Source organism: Mchenga conophoros, linkage group LG9 (assembly GCF_057382185.1).
Source record: "Mchenga conophoros isolate Kocher_MC1m ecotype Shallow Benthic linkage group LG9, M_conophoros_male_GT1.1, whole genome shotgun sequence".
In the NCBI taxonomy this organism is placed as follows: Eukaryota; Metazoa; Chordata; class Actinopteri; order Cichliformes; family Cichlidae; genus Mchenga; species Mchenga conophoros.
Genome location: NC_140534.1, coordinates 3,318,456 through 3,339,590, shown reverse-complemented (window position 1 = coordinate 3,339,590; position 21,135 = coordinate 3,318,456). Strand labels below are relative to the sequence as shown.

Below are 21,135 nucleotides of genomic sequence, written 5' to 3'. Positions count from 1 at the left end.
CAGGACACTGGCATAAATTCTCGACCATCTCACACTTCTGTTTAATCAGTTTTCTGTTTAACGTTTATTCAGCTGTGTGAAAATCCCGGATGAACCCACCCGATGGATTAATAAAGTTTTATTTACTCTAATAATCTAATAACTTTGATCTCAGCCAAACCGATTTACTCTGGAACAAATAAAACAACGAAAAAAGGCAAACAATTACATTTTTAAGTTGTCCAAGTGACTTATATATCATGTTTAACTTGAGTAGCGAAAAAGCGGGGGTCTGAAAACGATGAAGCCAGGAGTCCGCTGCTCTCGCCGGCTGAAGTGACCATTGAACCCCCGGCTTGCTATCGAGCTGGTGGGTAACAGACGTCTCCAAAAACGTTGGCACATTTTTGCAAATATGCGATGTCTTGATAAACCGAGCAGATATTTGTATTTTAGACAGCTACAATCTCGCCTGAAAATATGTTAAAAGTTGAGTAATAAGAGTAATAAGACTAATTTTAAAACTTAGCAGCGGCCGCCATTGTTGGCAGCTGAAATTTGGCTGTCCCGCGCTATGAATTCTGGGATATGGTGGGCCACGAAGGACACACCCGACACATCCTTCAAATTCGGGGAAATGAAGGACGCATTTGTCGGCCGCATTTGAAGGAGTCGACGAATTGGGACAGCCTTCGTCGCCTGGCTGTGACGTAATCGGCCTTCAAATGCGGCCGACGTTTTGTGACACATCTATAGTGTGAGACGGTGAGGAAGTGTTATACAAGTCAAGAGAGTTAAAAAAGGAAATGTGTCTAACTGTTTCTAACTGTAACTGACGCATATTATGTCTGCTTACGTATTGTGACGCTGGACTTTAATATACAAAAGTAGTGTGATGTGTGCTTCCTAGTTAAGACCTCTGTAAGTGAGTGACGCTGCAGACCTCTCCCGCGTACGTGTAATCAATAAATCATTGTTTGACTGGACTTCTCTGGAGTGTTGGTTGTTTTTTCTCGAACTCAAATAAAAGGATCGGGACAGTGTGAAATGCAGTCGTGAAACAAACTGAACCTTCAAACTCCCTCCATTAACACTAGTTGTAAACCCGAGGCTGGTAGTGATGTGAAGTTCATGAACAAGTTTGCTCTAAGAGTCCATTCTTTGTAGTGAACGAGACAAACTGGCTTCTGTCACGAGAAGATAAATAACCCCCCCTTACCCCACCCGTTTCAACATATCTACATGCATTTGTGTGTGTGTGTGTGTGTGTGTGTATATATATATATATACAAACACACACACACACATATACACACACACATACATACATACATGTACACTTTTTTTTATGCGGGCACAGGAAGATGCGGTTGCTGAACTTGGACACAGCTAGGTACAGCAAGCTGCTTCTTCTTCTTCTGGGTTTTATGGCAGCTGGCATCCTTGTACATGCAGTGCTGCCATCTTCTGTTTCAGTCCGTTATTACAATCTTTAAACCTACTGCTTATTCCTGCGTCTTTTGGGATCTTAAATAGCTTCAAACGACGTATCGACTATTAAATTAGTCGTTGACGATTTTGATTGTTGACGTAATCGTGACTAGTTGACTAATCGTGGCAGCCCTAATATATATATATATATCAATATTTTTCAATACACGTGTCCATATTTATGTCTCCAGATTGTTTGTATAGTGAGCCTTTAAGACTGTACTCTTGGAACAGTTTTTATTTTTGCTGCTTTTGTCTTACACTGTCAAATAAACACAGATTTGCAGCGTTTGTGTCATGGTCCTGGGTCGTTGACCCAGCGTTTTGTGTTTATTCTGATTTGTTTAGGGGTTAACCTGAAGTTTGGTGTATTGTCAGCCCTACCTGTGTCTGTCCTTGGTGCTCTGTTCATGTCCCCGTGTAGTGTTGTAAATCAGTCTGTGTTTCCTGTTTTACTTTGAAGGCTCGTGTTCTGGATTTCCTGTTCCATTCTGAAGGTCTGTATCTGTGTCATTGTGTTCAGCTTGTGTCCTCCAGTCATTATGTGTATTCAGATCAGCTGTTCTTCTCTCCTGTGTGCGATCACCCGATTACCGTGTGTGTGTATATATAGTGGGTGTCGGTCTGTGTTTGTTGTCGGCTCGTCTGCGTTCATCCATGTATCACTGCGTTATCTGCGGTCCTCCGTGTATCTCTGCATTCCTCTGTATCTCTGCATTCATCTGCGTTCTATGGTGTTTCGTTCCACCTCTGTGAATAAACGTCACTCATATCATCAGTTTGCTGCATCTTGGGTCCTCCTTTTCCTCCACACCACACGGCTCCCTCCGCCAGCCATGACAGTTTGTATGTGTGTGCAAAAGGAAATCTGCCAGGCCTCAAAGACAATGGGTGCTTTGCACAACAAAAGCAGGATGTGAATCGAGCATATGACCTGTACAAATCTCAGCAGGGGTGATTAACACCTCGGGACTTTCACCAGAAAATAAAAAAGTCAGTAATTCTAGTAGGTGTTGGGTTCAGGGGATTTCTGCAAATTTGCGCAGGGTTAGTAAATCAAGTGTTGAAGTTAGCTCGGTGCTTACCTTTAGATGAGCCCACAAACCGAGAGAAACTCCGTGATGAAGCTGGAACTCTTTCCAAACACGGGAAACAGATCAGGGAGCAGAGGTTCACGCTGATCTCAGCTACGATCCAGGAGACAAGGTTGGGCGGATCGATGCAGATATTTATCCAGATGTTGGTAGTGGTTGTTGATCGATACGTTAGTTTGTTTCTCTCCTGTAGATTCACTTCTTTAATCGCTGTGGATGAAAAAGCAGCTCTGTCTGTGTGAGCACCTCTTCTTATGCGGCAGACGCACTTTGCTCCGCCCCCTTCTTCCTGCCCTGCTGGGATTTGTTACTGTGCCGTCACGTGACTCAGATGCGCTCAGAAGACGCATTTGGACTGCAGAGAGTGAGAAAGAGGAGCAACATGTGGAGATATTTTATGACTGTAATTGAAAATGCTGGAGAACAGATGGAAGGCGTGTCAAGCCACAGGGGACCACAACAAGCTGTAGAGTTCAGCTTATTTTTTCACACCTCAGTTAAATGCTTTGACTGAAGTCTCACTGCACACACTCAAACTTAGTGTTTGTGTACACCTTGGTCATTATAACCTGACACTGATCAGTGCTGCTCTGACGATCACACTCACATCCATGTAATCATTTAACTGGGCTGATCTGGATTTACTGCACAATGCTGAATGTGTCCTTACAGTACAGGGAATAACTCTCTCTGTGTTCCTGTAGAGAAAGAAAGAAAGACTCACTCATGCTTTTCCACACATGTGACAAATTCAAAAAGCTAAACTACACATTGTTGTCCTCTTTTAGGATGGAAAAGCTTTCAGATTTATTTACTCTTAAAAGGATAAAATGTGTTTTTAAGAATTTTGCATTCAAGACGAGAATGTTTAAATAAGTCATGTAAATGAGAATTTCAAAGTTGGTGGCTGCAGTATATACAAATTGGTGTATCTCAAAAATAAAACTATGAAGACACTCAAAATTAATTTGGAAACTGTTTTATGCAACTTTTTTACATTTCCAATTTTGAGGGATGAACCTCTGAAATTTCTTTAACTAGAAATTTGTGTAAAAATAAACATTTGGGATATAATGGTTGTATTGATGTATAGCAACTTGAAATACTCCCAGAAATGGCACTACAACATGTAAAAATATAACGATAAGCTCAGGCAGACTTGGTTCTGTGGTAGGTCTAAAGGGTTAAACTGCTTCCTCACATCTGCTTCATGAATATGAAGGGTTGTAGTGGGAGAAGGTGGTGTGAAATCCTCATAGCTGTGGAGTGAGGGGGGAGCTCCTGTGGGTGAAGTCTTTGATGGTGGTGATGGCTTTTCAGTGTTCCAAGTGACTTCTCAGTAAACAGTACATTTGCACACTGACGGAAAACAGCCCACGGAATGAACAATGGGCTGTAAGGTCAGTTTCTTCATCATTAATATGCAAATCATGACCATTGATCAAATTCCACGAGTACCCTTCACAGAGAGTTGGGGAATGGCTGCAATCCCAGCATTGTAAGATGGTGAAAGATGTACCCTTAGGGTTAGGGGCTCCAGATTGGATCATGGAGGTAGTGGACCCCCTGCCCTGCAATAATACATACAAAACCCAACAATCCCTTTGGTGACAATGGGAAGGAAAATCTCGCTTTTAACAGGAAGAAATCAGAAATCTCCGACAGAACCAGGTTCAGGTTCTTCTTTCACCCCACAGACGGTTGGGGTGAAAGAAGGAAAACAGGATAAAGATATGCTGTGGAAGACAGACGGAGATTAATAACAAGTATGATTGAATGCAGAGAGGTCTGTTAACACATAGTGAGTGAGAAAGCTGACTGAGGAAGAAATACTCAACACATCATGGGAATCCCCCAGCAGCCTACACCTATTGCAGCATAAATAAGGGAGAATTCAGGGTCACCTGGTCCAGCCCTAACTATATGTTTTAGTAAAAGGGAAAGTTTGAAGCCTAATCTTCAAAGTAGAGATAGTGTAGAGTAGAGAGTGTCTGCCTCACCAATCCCAACTGGAAACTGGTTCCACAGAAGAGGGACCTGAAAACTCAAGGCTCTGCCTCCCATTCTACTTTTAAATACTCAAGGAACAACAACTAAGCCCTGTCAGTACTGCAGCATTTTGGATTAACTGCAGGCTTCTCGGGGAGCCAAGACCAAAACCCAAACCCAAAGTGGGTTTTGGTCAGTGGTTGTTGATCAATGGTCATGAGAATTTGCATAATTATGATTGTCTGCGAAGGTTCTCAGTCATCCAGGTCATCGTAGTCAAAGGAGCTTGCAAAGAAAAGCGTCTGGACTTCTTCAGTTAAAGAAGTCCAGACGCTTTTCTTTGCAAGCTCCTTTGACCATAATTAAGATTAAGGAACTGACCTCCCAGCCCATCGTTCCTTCAGTGGGCTGGTTTCAGTCATTATGCAAATGTCCTGTTTATAAGATTGAAACCTGCAGTCAGCTGAGACTGAAGAAGTCACCTGGATGAGTGACGACGTTCTCCCACAAAACGCTACGTCCAGATGAACACAATCAACTTTTGGAGATTTATTTTCCTGGATGATTGAGAATGCATCAAGACAATATATTGTGGTGGTTAATGTGCAGCTCTTGGTAATTTGGGAGAATCATGTTTTTAATCATGTTGTGGATTGAATGTTGGGTTTTATTTTATTTTGTCTACAGAAGTTTTTCTCACCTGTGATCGTTCAGATTGATTTGTTGGATTGACTTGAATCACGTGAAGGTTTAAAGCTGCTCCTCCCCCAAAAAGAATAAAGTATAATCATGAAGAATGTAATAATGTCTTCCTGTGTCAAACACAGCTGCAGTCAAAGCCAGGAAGGAAAGCTGGTTAAAACTGTTGAAAGGCCCATCGAGGGAATTCAGATGTTCTGTTCAGTTTTCTTTCTATAGGTAAAGTTCACAGCAACAGTCGTCTTAAACTGCTTCATGTTGTGATCCACTGTATGGTTTATGATGGAGACACTGAGTCTGGTTCAGCTGCTTTGTTGGATTCTGTATGTTAAAGAGTCTGTTTACATGGTGGAGGTGGTGGGGGCTGAAGGTGTTGAAGTGGGTGGGGTAGGGGAGATTATTTATCTCCTTGTGGCAGAAGCCAGTTTGTCTCGTTCGCTACAAAGAATCGGCTTGTAGAGCAAACTTGTTCATGAACTTCACATCACCAGCCTGGGGTTTACAACTAGTGTTAATTGAGGACGTTCGAAGGTTCAGTTTGTTCCACGACTGCATTTCACGACTGCCTGTTTGTATCTCTGTCACTGGAGGACCAACGTGGACCGAGAAGTCAGCGCTCAAAGCTTGGGAAAGTCAGTCTTTTACGCAGACTTCAAACTTAAAAACACACCAGTTAAAGCGTACATGTGATCAGTGTGGCAGAGATTTTACTCACAGTAAGAGCTTACAGAGTCATCTAGTTACCCACTCTAGAATTAAAGCATACAGCTGTGTGGAAAAACTTTAAGCCGGATAGAAAGCCAGTAGTAATATAGCTGTACTTTTTTTTATTGTTCTCATTTTTCAGAGGGAGACATGCAAGCATGGGACCTCTCAGACTCGCCAGACTCCCCACCACCATGGTTGCCAATCCAGACCCCACCACCTCCCCCCACCCCCTCCCCCCCACAGTTGTGCAGGATCCTACAGGATAAGGTCTGTGTGAGGAAACTATTATCGACATCAAGCTTGCAACCAACCACCTGGTGATGTTGGCGCTAAACGCCTTTCTACAGGAAACATGCTACGGATGTCAAACAGCTCATCCCAGTCAACTGCAACACAGCTGCTTGCTAAGCATGTCTGTTATACCCAGCGCATAAATGTCTGTATGTCAGTGCTGATCATTCAAACCCTGTTTAAAATGTGACACACATGTTGTCCGAAAACAATTCCTCTAAATTTGCAAAGTTAATGATTTAAAAACATATTTTCGAATTTTTAGTTGCATGTCAAACATATGATAGACTCTTGAGCATGTTTATATAGCTACATTCACAATGGTATAACCATGCTAAATAAAAGATGCCTGTCAGGGAGTTTTTATTGTTTTATTTGCTTATGCTTCAAAAGTTATGTTATACATATTTCACCAGACACAGTTTTCTGTTAAAACAGGAAGCTGACCCTGTGACACTGACAAGAGACCAGCACAGAAATACATATCCGCAGAAGTTGACTTGCATTATATTATTCTTAGAAATTGACCTGCAACACACATACTCTGTGACACACACACACACACACAGCTTGCATGCAGACAGACATCAGGACCTGCGTGACAGGAAATGTGATTGTGCCTACAGTTTTGCAAAGTGTGTGTTACAAAATTGCAAACTGAGTGCAAAGCAGTTTTTGTGCTTTTAGTTTTGCAAACTCAGTGAGTGGTTTTGCTATAAGTCTGAATAGTTTTAGAGATTGTGCTACAGGAATCACAGTTAGGGTTTAAGCATTCAGAAAAAACTGTAAGTTTTGCATTGTGTTATTGTTTTGGCCATAAGTTTAACAGTTTTGAAAACAGTATGTAAGCACATGCAAAATGTCCTGTACGTACAAAGATTTTTGGCAGTTGTTGTTTCTGAGTGAGAAAATAATTCATGAAATTTGAGAGATGTAGTCATTGAATGCATTTTGTGCCAAAACAATGATAACTGATCCTCAGTTTAGCCCACATAGACTTCTGTTGTGCTCACTGTGTGAGGAGTTTTGCAAACGTGACCTAAGTATTGAGAAATGTGTCCTAGCGTCTGTAAAAACTGTAATCTAGCTGTGTTTGCTTTTGCAAGAGAACTACAATGTTTTGATTATTGGGTGACAGGTTTTCTTATTTGTGTGAAGAGTTTTGCAAAATTAGCCAATAGTTACAAAAAATGTGCTTAAGCAATCAGAAAAAACTGTAATCCCTTGGGTCGGTTCCTCTGGGAAATTCAGTTTCCAGTAGCACAGCACCGACAGAAGTTGCATGTTACAGATACGCTAAGGGAAATGAGAGTAAGGATATAAGCACACAGCCCCACTCCACTGACGACCTGCTGCTGGCCAACACCCTCAACGACCTTTACTGCTGGTTTGATGAGACGTCAAGCAGCCTTGACACCTCCAACTTCCCCAACAATAGAGACACTTTGGTCCATCATCCCCCCCACTTCCCCACTCCCACCAGCACAGAGCCATCACCACCATCAAAGACTTCACCCACAGGAGCTCCCCCCTCACTCCACAGCTATGAGGATTTCACACCACCTTCTCCCACTACAACCCTTCATATTCATGAAGCAGATGTGAGGAAGCAGTTTAACCCTTTAGACCTACCACAGAACCAAGTCTGCCTGAGCTTATCGTTATATTTTTACATGTTGTAGTGCCATTTCTGGGAGTATTTCAAGTTGCTATACATCAATACAACCATTATATCCCAAATGTTTATTTTTACACAAATTTCTAGTTAAAGAAATTTCAGAGGTTCATCCCTCAAAATTGGAAATGTAAAAAAGTTGCATAAAACAGTTTCCAAATTAATTTTGAGTGTCTTCATAGTTTTATTTTTGAGATACACCAATTTGTATATACTGCAGCCACCAACTTTGAAATTCTCATTTACATGACTTATTTAAACATTCTCGTCTTGAATGCAAAATTCTTAAAAACACATTTTATCCTTTTAAGAGTAAATAAATCTGAAAGCTTTTCCATCCTAAAAGAGGACAACAATGTGTAGTTTATGATGTTCTAAAGGTTTCAGCATCTTTTTGAATTTGTCACGTGTGGAAAGGTATGAGTGAGCCTTTGTATCTTACTGTGAGTGATGCTCATCAGCACACAAACCCAGAGTTTCTCTACAGGAACACAGAGAGAGTTATTCCCTGTACTGTAAGGACACATTCAGCATTGTGCAGTAAATCCAGATCAGCCCAGTTAAATGATTACATGGATGTGAGTGTGATCGTCAGAGCAGCACTGATCAGTGTCAGGTTATAATGACCAAGGTGTACATAAACACTAAGTTTGAGTGTGTGCAGTGAGACTTCAGTCAAAGCATTTAACTGAGGTAAAATAAGCTGAACTCTACAGCTTGTTGTGGTCCCCTGTGGCTTGACACGCCTTCCATCTGTTCTCCAGCATTTTCAATTACAGTCATAAAATATCTCCACATGTTGCTCCTCTTTCTCACTCTCTGCAGTCCAAATGCGTCTTCTGAGCGCATCTGAGTCACGTGACGGCACAGTAACAAATCCCAGCAGGGCAGGAAGAAGGGGGCGGAGCAAAGTGCGTCTGCCGCATAAGAAGAGGTGTTCACACAGACAGAGCTGTTTTTTCATCCACAGCGAGTAAAGAAGTGAATCTACAGGAGAGAAACAAACTAACGTATCGATCAAAAACCACTACCAACGTCTGGATCGATATCTGCATCGATCCGCCCAACCTTGTCTCCTGGATCGTAGCTGAGATCAGCGTGAACCACGTGGGTCTCTGCTCCCTGATCTGTTTCCTGTGTTTGGAAAGAGTTCCAGCTTCATCACGGAGTTTCTCTCGGTTTGTGGGCTCATCTAAAGGTAAGCACCGAGCTAACTTCAACACTAGATTTACTAACCCTGCGCAAATTTGCAGAAATCCCCTGAACCCAACACCTACTAGAATTACTGACTTTTTTATTTTCTGGTGAAAGTCCCGAGGTGTTACAGTTTTTTCTGTATGCTTAAGCACATTTTTTGTAACTATTGGCTAATTTTGCAAAACTCTTCACACAAATAAGAAAACCTGTCACCCAATAATCAAAACATTGTAGTTCTCTTGCAAAAGCAAACACAGCTAGATTAACTCTTCACACCTTCGTAAAAATGGTGTTTCCGTATCAAACAGTACACACAAGCCATCATCTACTAAGCACACAATGCGCCAACTGCACACTGATGGTATGAATACAAAACACTTCTGGCTTTTGCTTTCTCTGTGCACAAGGTAGGCTATGTCAGTTTGAGCTCATACTTCTGTCATAGATCCATAAGCATAGAGGGATCCAAACTTCAAGTACTGGGCCCTGTTTCAGGAAGCCGGTTTAGAAAACTCAGAGTGAAAAACGATACGCAGGGTTGAGTAACCCCGAACTGTCCAACTCGGAATATTCGGTTTCAGAAAGGCTGATAACAAGTAGTTCAATCAAGGCGGAGTTGCTTTAACCCCAAGTGAAGTGCGTGGACGAGGATACATAAAGCCCTGATAAGCGGAGCACAGATTAAGCGAGTCACCATGGAGACGGAGGGAAAGAAGGCGCGGTCAATGTATTTCACAGCGCTTGAGGCCGAAATTCTGATGGCAGCATATGCCGATAACATGCAAATTCCGCGGAAAAAAGTAACACAGCCACAGCTGCAAAAGAAAGGGAGCATGCATGGCAAAACATAGCCGACAGAGTCAATGCGTGAGTGTTAATATAAACATTGATCTAGGGATTTCCACCCATTTAACACGTTATTTTATCATATGTTATTTTATTTGTTATTTTATACATTTTATTTTGTGACGTGATGTGAGCGCAGGTGCAACCCAACAGGCCCCAAACGTTCCTGGCAGCAAGTAAAAATGAAATATAAAAATATAGTCCAAACAGGTAAGGTGTAATTGTATTATGAGCCATAGTGCTTGGTCTGTTTGTCCCATGTAAATCAATTGCAGTTAGAGGCTACATTAATTTCCTTTCTGTAAGCACTTATTGAAATTATCTGAGCACATTACAAGTACATATTTGCTTACTCTGTATGCTCAAATGTGACCCGTTATGGCCACTAGAAAAAAAGCGGAGGCCCGAAAAACAGGTGGGGGTCCTCCACCACCACCACTCACAGAGGCTGAGCAGTTGGCCCTCAGCCAAAACAGTGGGCGCCCTGTGGCCGAAGGCATCTCTGCGGGGACATCCTCTGAGGCAATAACCCCGCAAGACACAAGTGCCTACATAGGGGGTAAATTCAAAATAATACATGATGTGCATACATCCTTTCTTCACAGTCACCTTTGCAGTGCTGCTCATTCATCTGATAAACTCTTTACCATAATGAATTATTTTGTAGTGAAGTTATTTTCCTACTGATTTTGCCTTCCCTCAGTCTTGGTTGTCTTTGAGAGCATAATGACAATGAAGTGTAAGGTGATTGGTATGTTTGTTAATTGCCATTTGGTCCCTTGTAAGTTATAAGTGTCCTGTATAAACCTCATATTCTATCAGTTGATGGTGGTGGTGTACTGCATCTGGTGCAGCCTCCTGTTGAGCCAGACCAACATGCAGTTGTGAGTAATACTCCACAGATTATATGAGTTTACAGTAGAACAGCAATGTTGTTTATTTCTTTACTACAGGAAAATAATGAAGAAACATTGACAGCTGTTACAGAGGAGGAAGCAACAGAGACACTTTATGAGGTTTACATCTTTTAATACTTTGTGTACAGGAAATACAGGCGACCAATAAAGCCAGTTGAACAGAAAATCTGTTTATTCGTCTTTCAACATGTTGAGGTGATGGGTCAAAAGAAATGATTGTGACATATGGTGTCTCTGACTGCTCTTCCATCTTGTATGTCCGTGGGAGGGTCAGGATGTTCATGGTTTGGATCACTGCTGATGTTTGGTTCAGAAGGACAGTGTTCTCCTCTAATTGTGGCAATGTTGTGAAGAATCACACATGCCACAATAATGTCACATGCCCTTTCTGGGGTGACCCTGAGTCTTTGCAGGCACTGGAACCGGGCCTTAAGCATTCCGATAGTCATTTCAATTCTGGCTCTTGTCCTGCAATGAGCCAGATTATATCGCTGCTGTGGGCCCGGTTCAGGGTCAGAGTAAGGGGTAAGCAAATAGGGTAAACATGGATACCCCCTATCACCAAGCAAGTAGCCAGTGAACTCTCCTAAGACAGAAGGGTACACTTCAGTTCAAATGTCCCTGAAGCAATTGGTCTTTATATATTTTACAGTATTCTCAACTCACCATGTCCAAATTTTGTGCTCAGTGTACATTCACGGAATATTTGTGAGTCATGGACAGAGCCTGGCCACTTGGCTTCCACATTTGTGATAATGTTGGCAGCATCACATATGATCTTCACAGTGCAGAGAACACAAATTAGCATCCATTACTATGATGAAATAATTTGTTAGTTTGAAATGCTACAGGGAACTATGTACCTGTACATTAATGCTGTGGAAAGACTTCCTGTTCACATAGTCTCCTTCATTTACTAAAGGAGCAATGATTGGAATGTGAGTGCCATCTGTATAGCCAATCACGCCTGGGAACCCTGAAAATAAATGTAAAATTTAAGTAGTAGTTCAAGTATCACCACATCATAAATTAAGTTTTGGTCATCCTGCTACCTGCAATTTTGTGGCATCCCTCTTTGATAAATCTTGTGGGTCTATGACCGGGGAACACCACAAACGAGTGCAGGAGACGTTTCAGTGCAACTGTAACATTCCTGACTGCCCGACAGACAGTAGCCTTGGAAACGTGCTCAGCGTCACCAATATTATACAGAAAGCTCCCGTTTGCAAAAAACCGAAGTGCAATACAAATAATATGTAATGAACTGAGAGCATGTCCGCGATGTGTCACATGCGTAATATATGGCCTGAGGATGTTATCCAAATAACTTATAGATTGTGCTGAGAAACGGTGACGTTCACACAGAAAATCATCAGGAAATGATAAAATGTCCAAACGCGCTCTGATCACTCTCTCCCGGCGGAGAGCTCTGCGGAGAATTTGGGCTTCACGATCTACTGGCTCTTCAAGGAAGGGGCACGCCATGTCCGACACTTCCTACTGTCAGGTTTCCGACACAGAGGCGGAGACAGTCAGGGTTAGTTGTAGTAAACCTGCTAGGGGGCAGGTTAGCTTCACGGAGTGTGTCGTCATAGTGACTCACTCAGGCTTCAACTGAACTCGCTTTCTGAAACCGAAAACCCAGAGTTTTCGTTAACTCAGGGTATACTTACTCAGTTTTTCCACTAAACCGGCTTCCTGAAACAGGGCCCTGGTGTTTATTCAAACAGATCAAAACAAACACAAGTGTTTATTTCCAAGTATAGGATTATTTGCAATCGCTATAATGACTATATGGGTTACTTGGTCTGCAGTGAACATGCTTCCTCTGCCCCCAGCATCTGGTCATCTAGCAATTCTGTAAAGTAACAATTTCAGTATTTTTACATCAATGGTATTGGTGTGTTTCTCATTGGCATATGGCAGTGCTACAAATCTTTGTGCGAAGTGACTGTACTAACCAATTCTCATTTCAAGATGTACCTATGGTACTTGCTACAGTGTAGCGGCTCGAGTTAGGCTGGACCCGTTGGCCAGCTTCCCTCAGGGTCATTCCACGGTTGATGACATGGTCCACTATTGTAGCTCTGATGTTATCAGCAATTCTATTTCTTACTCTTCCTACCCTTCCTCTCCGCTCCTCCTTGTCCTTGTCGTCCTCTTCATCCTACTTCTTCACCTCCACGTCCTCTTCCTCGGCCTCCTCTACTTCTCACTCTTTCTGCTCCATCCATTGTACTCCGCACACACAGCTTACCTGTATTATAGTGCTTAGGCTGATTGCAAAGTGAACTAATTATCTAAAAAAGTTTTCACATGTGAAAGTGTGCCAGACAGTTGGCAAATTAGTGTTAATGATAGCCATACATGTGTATACTTTTGCTAGGAGTGTGTTGGAAATTTGGTAATTGAGTGTTGTGCAGTGAATTGTGCCTACAGTTTTGCAAAGTGTGTGTTACAAAATTGCAAACTGAGTGCAAAGCAGTTTTTGTGCTTTTAGTTTTGCAAACTCAGTGAGTGGTTTTGCTATAAGTCTGAATAGTTTTAGAGATTGTGCTACAGGAATCACAGTTAGGGTTTAAGCAATCAGAAAAAACTGTAATCACCCCTGCTGAGATTTGTACAGGTCATATGCTCGATTCACATCCTGCTTTTGTTGTGCAAAGCATCCATTGTCTTTGAGGCCTGGCACATTTGCTTTTGCACACACATACAAGCGCTGCAAATCTGTGTTTATTTGACAGTGTAAGACAAAAGCAGCAAAAATAAAAACTGTACCAAGAGTACAGTCTTAAACGCTCACTATACAAACAATCTGGAGACATAAATATGGACACGTGTATTGAAAAATATTGATATATATATCTTAGGGCTGCCACGATTAGTCAACTAGTCTCGATTACGTCAACAATCAAAATCGTCAACGACTAATTTAATAGACGACACGTCGTTTGAAGCTGTGTGTGTGTGTGTTTGTATATATGTGTATGTATATATATGTATATGTATGTGTATATGTATATATATGTGTATATATATATGTATGTATAAAAGAAAAAACACCCAGCACGCCCCTGCGGGCGGTTTATCCTTCAAGCTCGGGTCCTCTACCAGAGGCCTGGGAGCTTGAGGGTCCTGCGCAGTATCTTAGCTGTTCCCAGGACTGCGCTCTTCTGGACAGAGATCTCCGATGTTATTCCCGGGATCTGCTGGAGCCACTCGCCTAGCTTGGGAGTCACCGCACCTAATGCTCCGATTACCACGGGGACCACCGTTACCTTCACCCTCCACATCCTCTCGAGCTCTTCTCTGAGCCCTTGGTATTTCTCCAGCTTCTCGTGTTCCTTCTTCCTGATATTGCTGTCATTGGGAACCGCTACATCGATCACTACGGCCGTCTTCTTCTGTTTGTCTACCACCACTATGTCCGGTTGGTTAGCCACCACCATTTTGTCCGTCTGTATCTGGAAGTCCCACAGGATCTTAGCTCGGTCATTCTCCACCACCCTTGGGGGCGTCTCCCATTTTGACCTCGGGACTTCCAGGTTATACTCGGCACAGATGTTCCTGTACACTATGCTGGCCACTTGGTTATGGCGTTCCATGTATGCCTTGCCTGCTAGCATCTTGCACCCTGCTGTTATGTGCTGGATTGTCTCTGGGGCATCTTTACACAGCCTGCACCTGGGGTCTTGCCTGGTGTGATAGACCCCAGCCTCTATGGATCTTGTACTCAGAGCTTGTTCTTGTGCTGCCATGATTAGTGCCTCTGTGCTGTCTTTCAGTCCAGCTTTGTCCAGCCACTGGTAGGATTTCTGGATATCAGCCACCTCCTCTATCTGCCGGTGGTACATACCGTGCAGGGGCCTGTCCTTCCATGATGGTTCCTCGTCTCCCTCCTCTTTCTTGGGTTTCTGCTGCCTGAGGTATTCACTGAGCACTCAGTCAGTTGGGGCCATCTTCCCAATGTATTCTTGGATGTTCGTTGTCTCATCCTGGACTGTGGTGCTGACACTCACCAGTCCCCGGCCCCCTTCCTTCCGCTTAGCGTACAGCCTCAGGGTGCTGGACTTGGGGTGAAACCCTCCATGCATGGTAAGGAGCTTTCTTGTCTTTATGTCAGTGGCTTCTATCTCCTCCTTTGGCCAGCCTATTACCCCAGCAGGGTACCTGATCACGGGCAGGGCGTACGTGTTGATGGCCCGGATCTTGTTCTTACCATTCAGCTGACTCCTCAGGACTTGCCTGACCCTCTGCAGGTACTTGGTGGTTGCAGCTTTTCTAGCGGCCTCTTCATGGTTCCCATTCGCCTGCGGGATCCCCAGGTACTTGTAACTGTCCTCTATGTCTGCAATGTTGCCTTCTGGTAGTTCAATCCCCTCAGTTCTGACTACCTTCCCTCTCTTTGTTACCATCCGACTACACTTCCCCAGTCCGAACGACATTCCAATGTCATTTCTGTATAGCCTGGTAGTGTGGATCAGTGAATCGATGTCTCGTTCACTCTTGGCATACAGCTTGATGTCATCCATGTACAGGAGGTGGCTGACAACTGCTCCGTTCCGTAGTCGGTATCCGTAGCCAGTCTTGTTAATGATCTCACTGAGGGGGTTCAGGCCTATGCAGAACAGCAGTGGGGACAGAGCTCTAGATCTACCAGATCTCCTTGGTAGATCCCGCACTTGATGGTGACTTGTGCTATGGGCTTGGAGTTGGCCTCTAGTGTTGTACGCCACATCCCCATTGAGTTCCTGATGAAGGCTCTTAGGGTCCCATTGATCTTGTACAATTCTAGGCATTCCAGTATCCAGCTGTGGGGCATTGAGTCATAGGCCTTCTTGCTCTCTGGTCTTCCTAAGAAGAATATTTCAACTTTACAACTCGGCAGCTCGCGTGCTGACGAAGACCAGAGGGCGGGCCCACATTACACCGGTTTTAGAATCGCTGCATTGGCTCCCCGTGTGTTTCAGGATCGATTTTAAAGTTCTTTTATTGGTTTTTAAATGTCTTAATGGTCTTGGGCCTTCTTATCTCTCAGATCTGCTTTTACCATATGAACCCTCGCGGACCCTGAGGTCCTCTGGTATTGGCCTTTTGATTGTCCCTAAAGTCAGGACACATACTCACGGAGAGGCAGCTTTTCAGTGGTATGGTCCTCGTCTGTGGAACAGCCTGCCGGAGGAGCTCAGGGCCGCAGAGAACGTACATGTTTTTAAGAACAGGCTCAAGACCCACCTTTTTAATTTAGCTTTTACTTAGCGTTTATTTATTTTATGCTTATTTATTCTATCCTGTTATTTTATTATTAATTTAGGCTTTACCTAATATTTATTGATTTTATTCTTATTCATTTTTTAATGTTCTTACTCTATTTATATGTATATTTATATTGTATCCCGTTCTTATTTATTTTATCATTTTACCCTGTATATAGCCTATTGTGGCATATCTCCAGTGTTTCCTCGGAGGGGGCTCTCTGCACCGGGGCTGTGATCGACCGTGGCTGCTGGGTCTCTGGGGGTCCTCTCAGCCTGGCTGGGGGGCTCCTTTGCCTCCCTCCTGCTGTGTGCCCAGCCTGGAGGCTGCGGTCTGTGACCGGCTCCCGGTGCAGACGGCTCCCTGTTATAGTGTTTCCTCACTTGGCTCATGTGAACCCAGCCCAATTTTTACTCTTTAAGTAAGTGTGTGTGTGTGTGTGTGTGTGTGTGTGTGTGTGTGTGTGTGTGTGTGTGTGTGTGTGTGGGTGGGTGGGTGGGTGGGTGGGGGAGATATGTGTGTATTCACATCATTTATGTTAATGAGAGTGTGGGGAGTGAGTTGGAGGGTGGGGTGGGCTGCTTTTAACTATGTAAAGCACTTTGTGCTACATTTTTTGTATGAAAAGTGCTTTATAAATAAAGATTGATTGATTGATTGATTGATTGTAATCAATCCAGGCAGTGCACAGGTTGGTCAGTCTGGTCTTGCAGTCTCGGCTGACTGTTCTGTCTACCAGTAGCTGGTGTTTTGCGCCTCTGGTATTCTTGCCAATTCCTTTCTGTGTCCCACTCATGTATTGACCCATGTGCCTGTTCACCTTAGCCGATATGATGCCTGACAGGAGCTTCCATGTAGTACTGAGGCAGGTTACTGGTCGGTAGTTGGAGGGGACCAGTCCCTTCTTGGGGTCCTTGGGGATCAGGACCGTCCGACCTTCGGTTACCCATTCCGAGTGTCTCTCGTTAACTAGCAGCTGGTTCATTTGTGCTGCCAGACGCTCGTGGAGTGCAGTCAGCTTCTTCAGCCAGTAGGCGTGAACCATGTCGGGCCCTGGTGCTGTCCAACTCTTCATACTGGGGACCCTTTCTTGGATATCTGCCACTGTGATGGTTACTGGACCCTGTTCAGGGAGGTCGCTGTGGTCTGCCCTCAGATCCAATAGCCACTGAGCATTGCCGTTATGGGTTGCGTCCTTCTCCCATATGCTCTTCCAGTATTGCTCCGTCTCTAGCCTTTGGGGTGCTGTTCTCTTATTATTATTGTTCCCTTGCCACTGAGAGTACACCTTTGCTGGTTCTGTGGAGAACAGCTGGTTTATTCTCCTGCCCTCTATCTCTCTGGTGTACCTCCTCAAGCGGCTGGCCAAGGCTGTGAGTCTTTGCTTGGCAGTTTCCAAGGCCTCAGGTATGGACAGCTTGCTGTATTTCTTATGCACCTTCTTTGTTGCACCTTTCTGCAACTCCGTTAGTTGGCTAAACTCGCTCCGTGCTACTTTGATCTTACCCTCTAGCCTCCTTCTCCATGGAGGGTACTACCCCTTGTGGCTGTTCAACTTGTAGCCAAGCATCTCACTGATCACTATATATATATATATATATATATATATCCTGTGCTAATCTCTCTGAGCAGGCGTACAGGCACTTTGGAGGCCAAATGTCTCTCACCTTTGCCCTAGAAACAAGTCTATTATTTATCTGTGTCTGTAAGTGTGTTTGCATTGACCCTCAAAAGACTGAATGCCAACTCTCATGAGCACATTTGCAATGTGTGTATGAAAATAAGTATAACTACTTATTTAATAAAAGGTCACAAAATACCACTAATAAAAGGCCGGTTAGAATAATGTATTTCCCACAACTCACTGCCTCTGTTTGTATCTCTGTCACTGCAGGACCAACGTGGATCGAGAAGTCAGCGCTCTCAGGAGCCCGACAAATTCGTTGAAGAAAGAAGTGGAAGAAAAAAATACTGTGACGAGTTTGGGAAAGACATTACTGTGAAAGCTTCCCTAAAAATGCATCAGGTCATTCACACCAGAGAGAGACCGTTCAGCTGTGACGAGTGTGGAAAGTCTTTTTCCTGGAAGAAAGCCCTAAAAAGACACCATCTCATCCACAGTGGACTTAAAGCGTACAGCTGTGATGAGTGTGGAAAGTCTTTTACCTACTCTGGAAACTTAAAAGCACACCAACTCATCCACACTGGAGAGAGACCATTCAGCTGTGATGAGTGTGGAAAGTCTTTTACCCACTCTGGAAACTTAAAAGCACACCAACTGATCCACACTGGAGAGAGACCGTTCAGCTGTGATGAGTGTGGAAAGTCTTTTACCCACTCTGGAAGCTTAAAAACACACCAACTGATCCACACTGGAGAGAGACCATTCAGCTGTGATGAGTGTGGAAAGTCTTTTACCCACTCTGGAAGCTTAAAAGCACACCAACTGATCCACACTGGAGAGAGACCGTTCAGCTGTGATGAGTGTGGAAAGTCTTTTACCCACTCTGGAAACTTAAAAACACACCAACTGATCCACACTGGAGAGAGACCATTCAGCTGTGACGAGTGTGGAAAGTCTTTTAGCAAGTCTGGAAGCTTAAAAATACACCAACTCATCCACACTGGAGAGAAACCATTCAGCTGTGACGAGTGTGGAAAGTGTTTTAGCAAGTCTGGAAACTTAAAAACACACCAACTCATCCACAGTGGAGTTAAAGCGTACAGCTGTGATCAGTGTGGCAGAGCTTTTACTCACAGTAGCAGCTTACAGAGTCATCTAGTTACCCACTCTGGAATTAAGGCATACAGCTGTGACATTTGTGGAAAAACTTTCAGCCGGATAGGGAGGCGAAATACACACCTACGCATTCACACCAGACATGATGTGTACAGTTGTGATCAGTGTGGCAAACACTTTGCTACAAACACAGAGTTACGATGTCACATGTTTACCCACTCTGAGGAGAGCCCTTATAAATGTGACCTGTGTGAGAAGACTTTTAAATCTCCACATTCTCTGAGACGACACCAACAGATCCACACCAGAAAGACTCTACAAGTGCAGTTACTGTGAGGTATGTATTTTTATGTTTATCTTGTCAGCCCGACTGTTTGAAACAACTCTGCTCATCAAATTGTGTTAGCATGTTAGCAATTCTACTGCATGGAAAGGCAGCTCTGAATGATTATTCAGACTCTGATCACAGGTTTTTAGGGATAGTGTTTGAGAATTGTATTACTGTTATTGTAGCATTAAACTAGTATTAATTTAATGTTTTTACTCTTATCGTTTTTATAGCACATTAAATTGAGCTGAGTGTGATAATGTAATCAGTAAAATGTAATTGGACTTCGGCAGAGATGCTCTTTATTTCAGGCGACGTTCAGGATAAAAATGTTGACGGACTGACTTACACTGTCTTTGTGTCTTTGTTTAGAAGCAGAGCAACACAGATGGATCAAGTTCTCAACCCTGTCATCGCTATGGGAAAGACTTTTGTTGTGACCTTTGTGGAAAAACATGAAGTCATTGAAGGACTCTGAAAATACATCAACGTAGACACACTGGAGACGAAATGAACTACTGTAAAGAATGCAGGAGAGGCTTCACCACTTCAAAGCACTTCAAACAATATGAACTCACTCACAGTGGCGTTAAAAAGCATGTCTGCGATCAGTGTAGGTCATCCTTCATCAGTGCACGTCAGCTTGAAAAGCATAAACGAGTCCACACATGAGAGAAACCATACAAGTGCAGACACTGTGACAAAACCTTTTCCCAATCATGTGATCATACTAAGCATGAACGCAGACACATGAAAGAGAACTTCATCTGTGAAAGAGTTTGAGTAATCTCAGTTCATACTCCACTCACAAACGATTCCATGTTACAAATAAACTGTTACGTCTTGATTCCCGCTTTTAAGTTAATCTTGTAAACAGTACATTTGCATAACGACTGAAACCAGCCCAATGAATGAACAATGGGCTGTGAGGTCAGTTTCTTCATCATTAATATGCAAATTCTTATGACCATTGATCAACAACCACTGGTCAATGGCCATGAGTACCATTCACAGAGTAAAAATTTGCATAATGATTATGAAGGAACTGTTTTACTGTTACCAATGTTCAAAAACATTTACTAAATTATCTCCTCTGTGCAAACATCAGCGTGATGCAGGACGGAAATCACTCCCATCTCTGGATCACAGTGAATCTGAAGAGACAGAAAGATCCTCTTCTGGTTTCAGGGTCAGACTTAAACCCTGAGATCAGGCTCCACAGAGTTCAGGTGGAGTCTTCTGTAAAGATCTGATTAGACACCTATGAATGAAAATGTGCCTCTCGTTACATTTTAAGCTTTCTAAACTGTTCTACTGTAGTGTTTGTGTTGAGTGGTTAGCTTTGTTCCAGCAGTTTGATTAAGAAATCTGTTTCCTGTTATATTTTTATTGAATGCATTGATCCATGTGTTCTGCAGTTTTTTTTCAGCTTGTTTGTGTAATGAAATCTTGCAACAGTTAAACCAAAATTTTACATGTTAAATAAAGAAATGGTTTACTGACAAAGAGTTTGAGCCGTGATGTCATTTCCTGTATATCAGAGCAACACCTGAAGTGACCAGTGTTTAAAGTCAGAGTCAAATTTTGTGTCAGCTTGACCTTGTGAAAACTGCTTGGCGATGCTTCACTATGTTATCTGCTAACTGTTGGGGCGTAGAAGGACGAAACTCCCAGGGTGACCAGTGCCAGGAGCTTCCTGATGCAGAGAGTTGAGTGTGGGGGATATAAAGGAGAAGCTGAGGCATCCCAAGGTTAAAGCTGGCATAACTGAACTTTAATGTTTGATGTGTGTTTTGGTTCTCCTGCGCGCAGTAATTAATAGCTTGAACACAGCAGAGCTTGATATAAAGACCTTACAATTGAATTGAATTAAATTGGTTATTTAGTAGGTCTAAAGGGTTAAACTGCGTCCTCACTTCTGCTTC

At 43.1% G+C, this 21,135-nt stretch overlaps 2 protein-coding genes across 2 annotated transcripts in view; one reads left to right on the top strand and one right to left on the bottom strand.

The window, feature by feature from the left end:
* Nucleotides 1-21,135, bottom strand: part of LOC146566608 (uncharacterized) — a 183,448-nt gene that overhangs the window by 4,291 nt on the left and 158,022 nt on the right. The window lies entirely within an intron of this gene.
* On the top strand, nucleotides 8,901-20,081 carry LOC146566612 (uncharacterized). Its single transcript, XM_085286159.1, has 3 exons — nucleotides 8,901-9,124; nucleotides 18,037-19,219; nucleotides 19,583-20,081. The coding sequence occupies exon 2, from the start codon at nucleotides 18,160-18,162 to the stop codon at nucleotides 19,216-19,218; it is 1,059 nt and encodes a 352-aa protein (XP_085142285.1). The 5' UTR covers nucleotides 8,901-9,124; nucleotides 18,037-18,159; the 3' UTR covers nucleotide 19,219; nucleotides 19,583-20,081.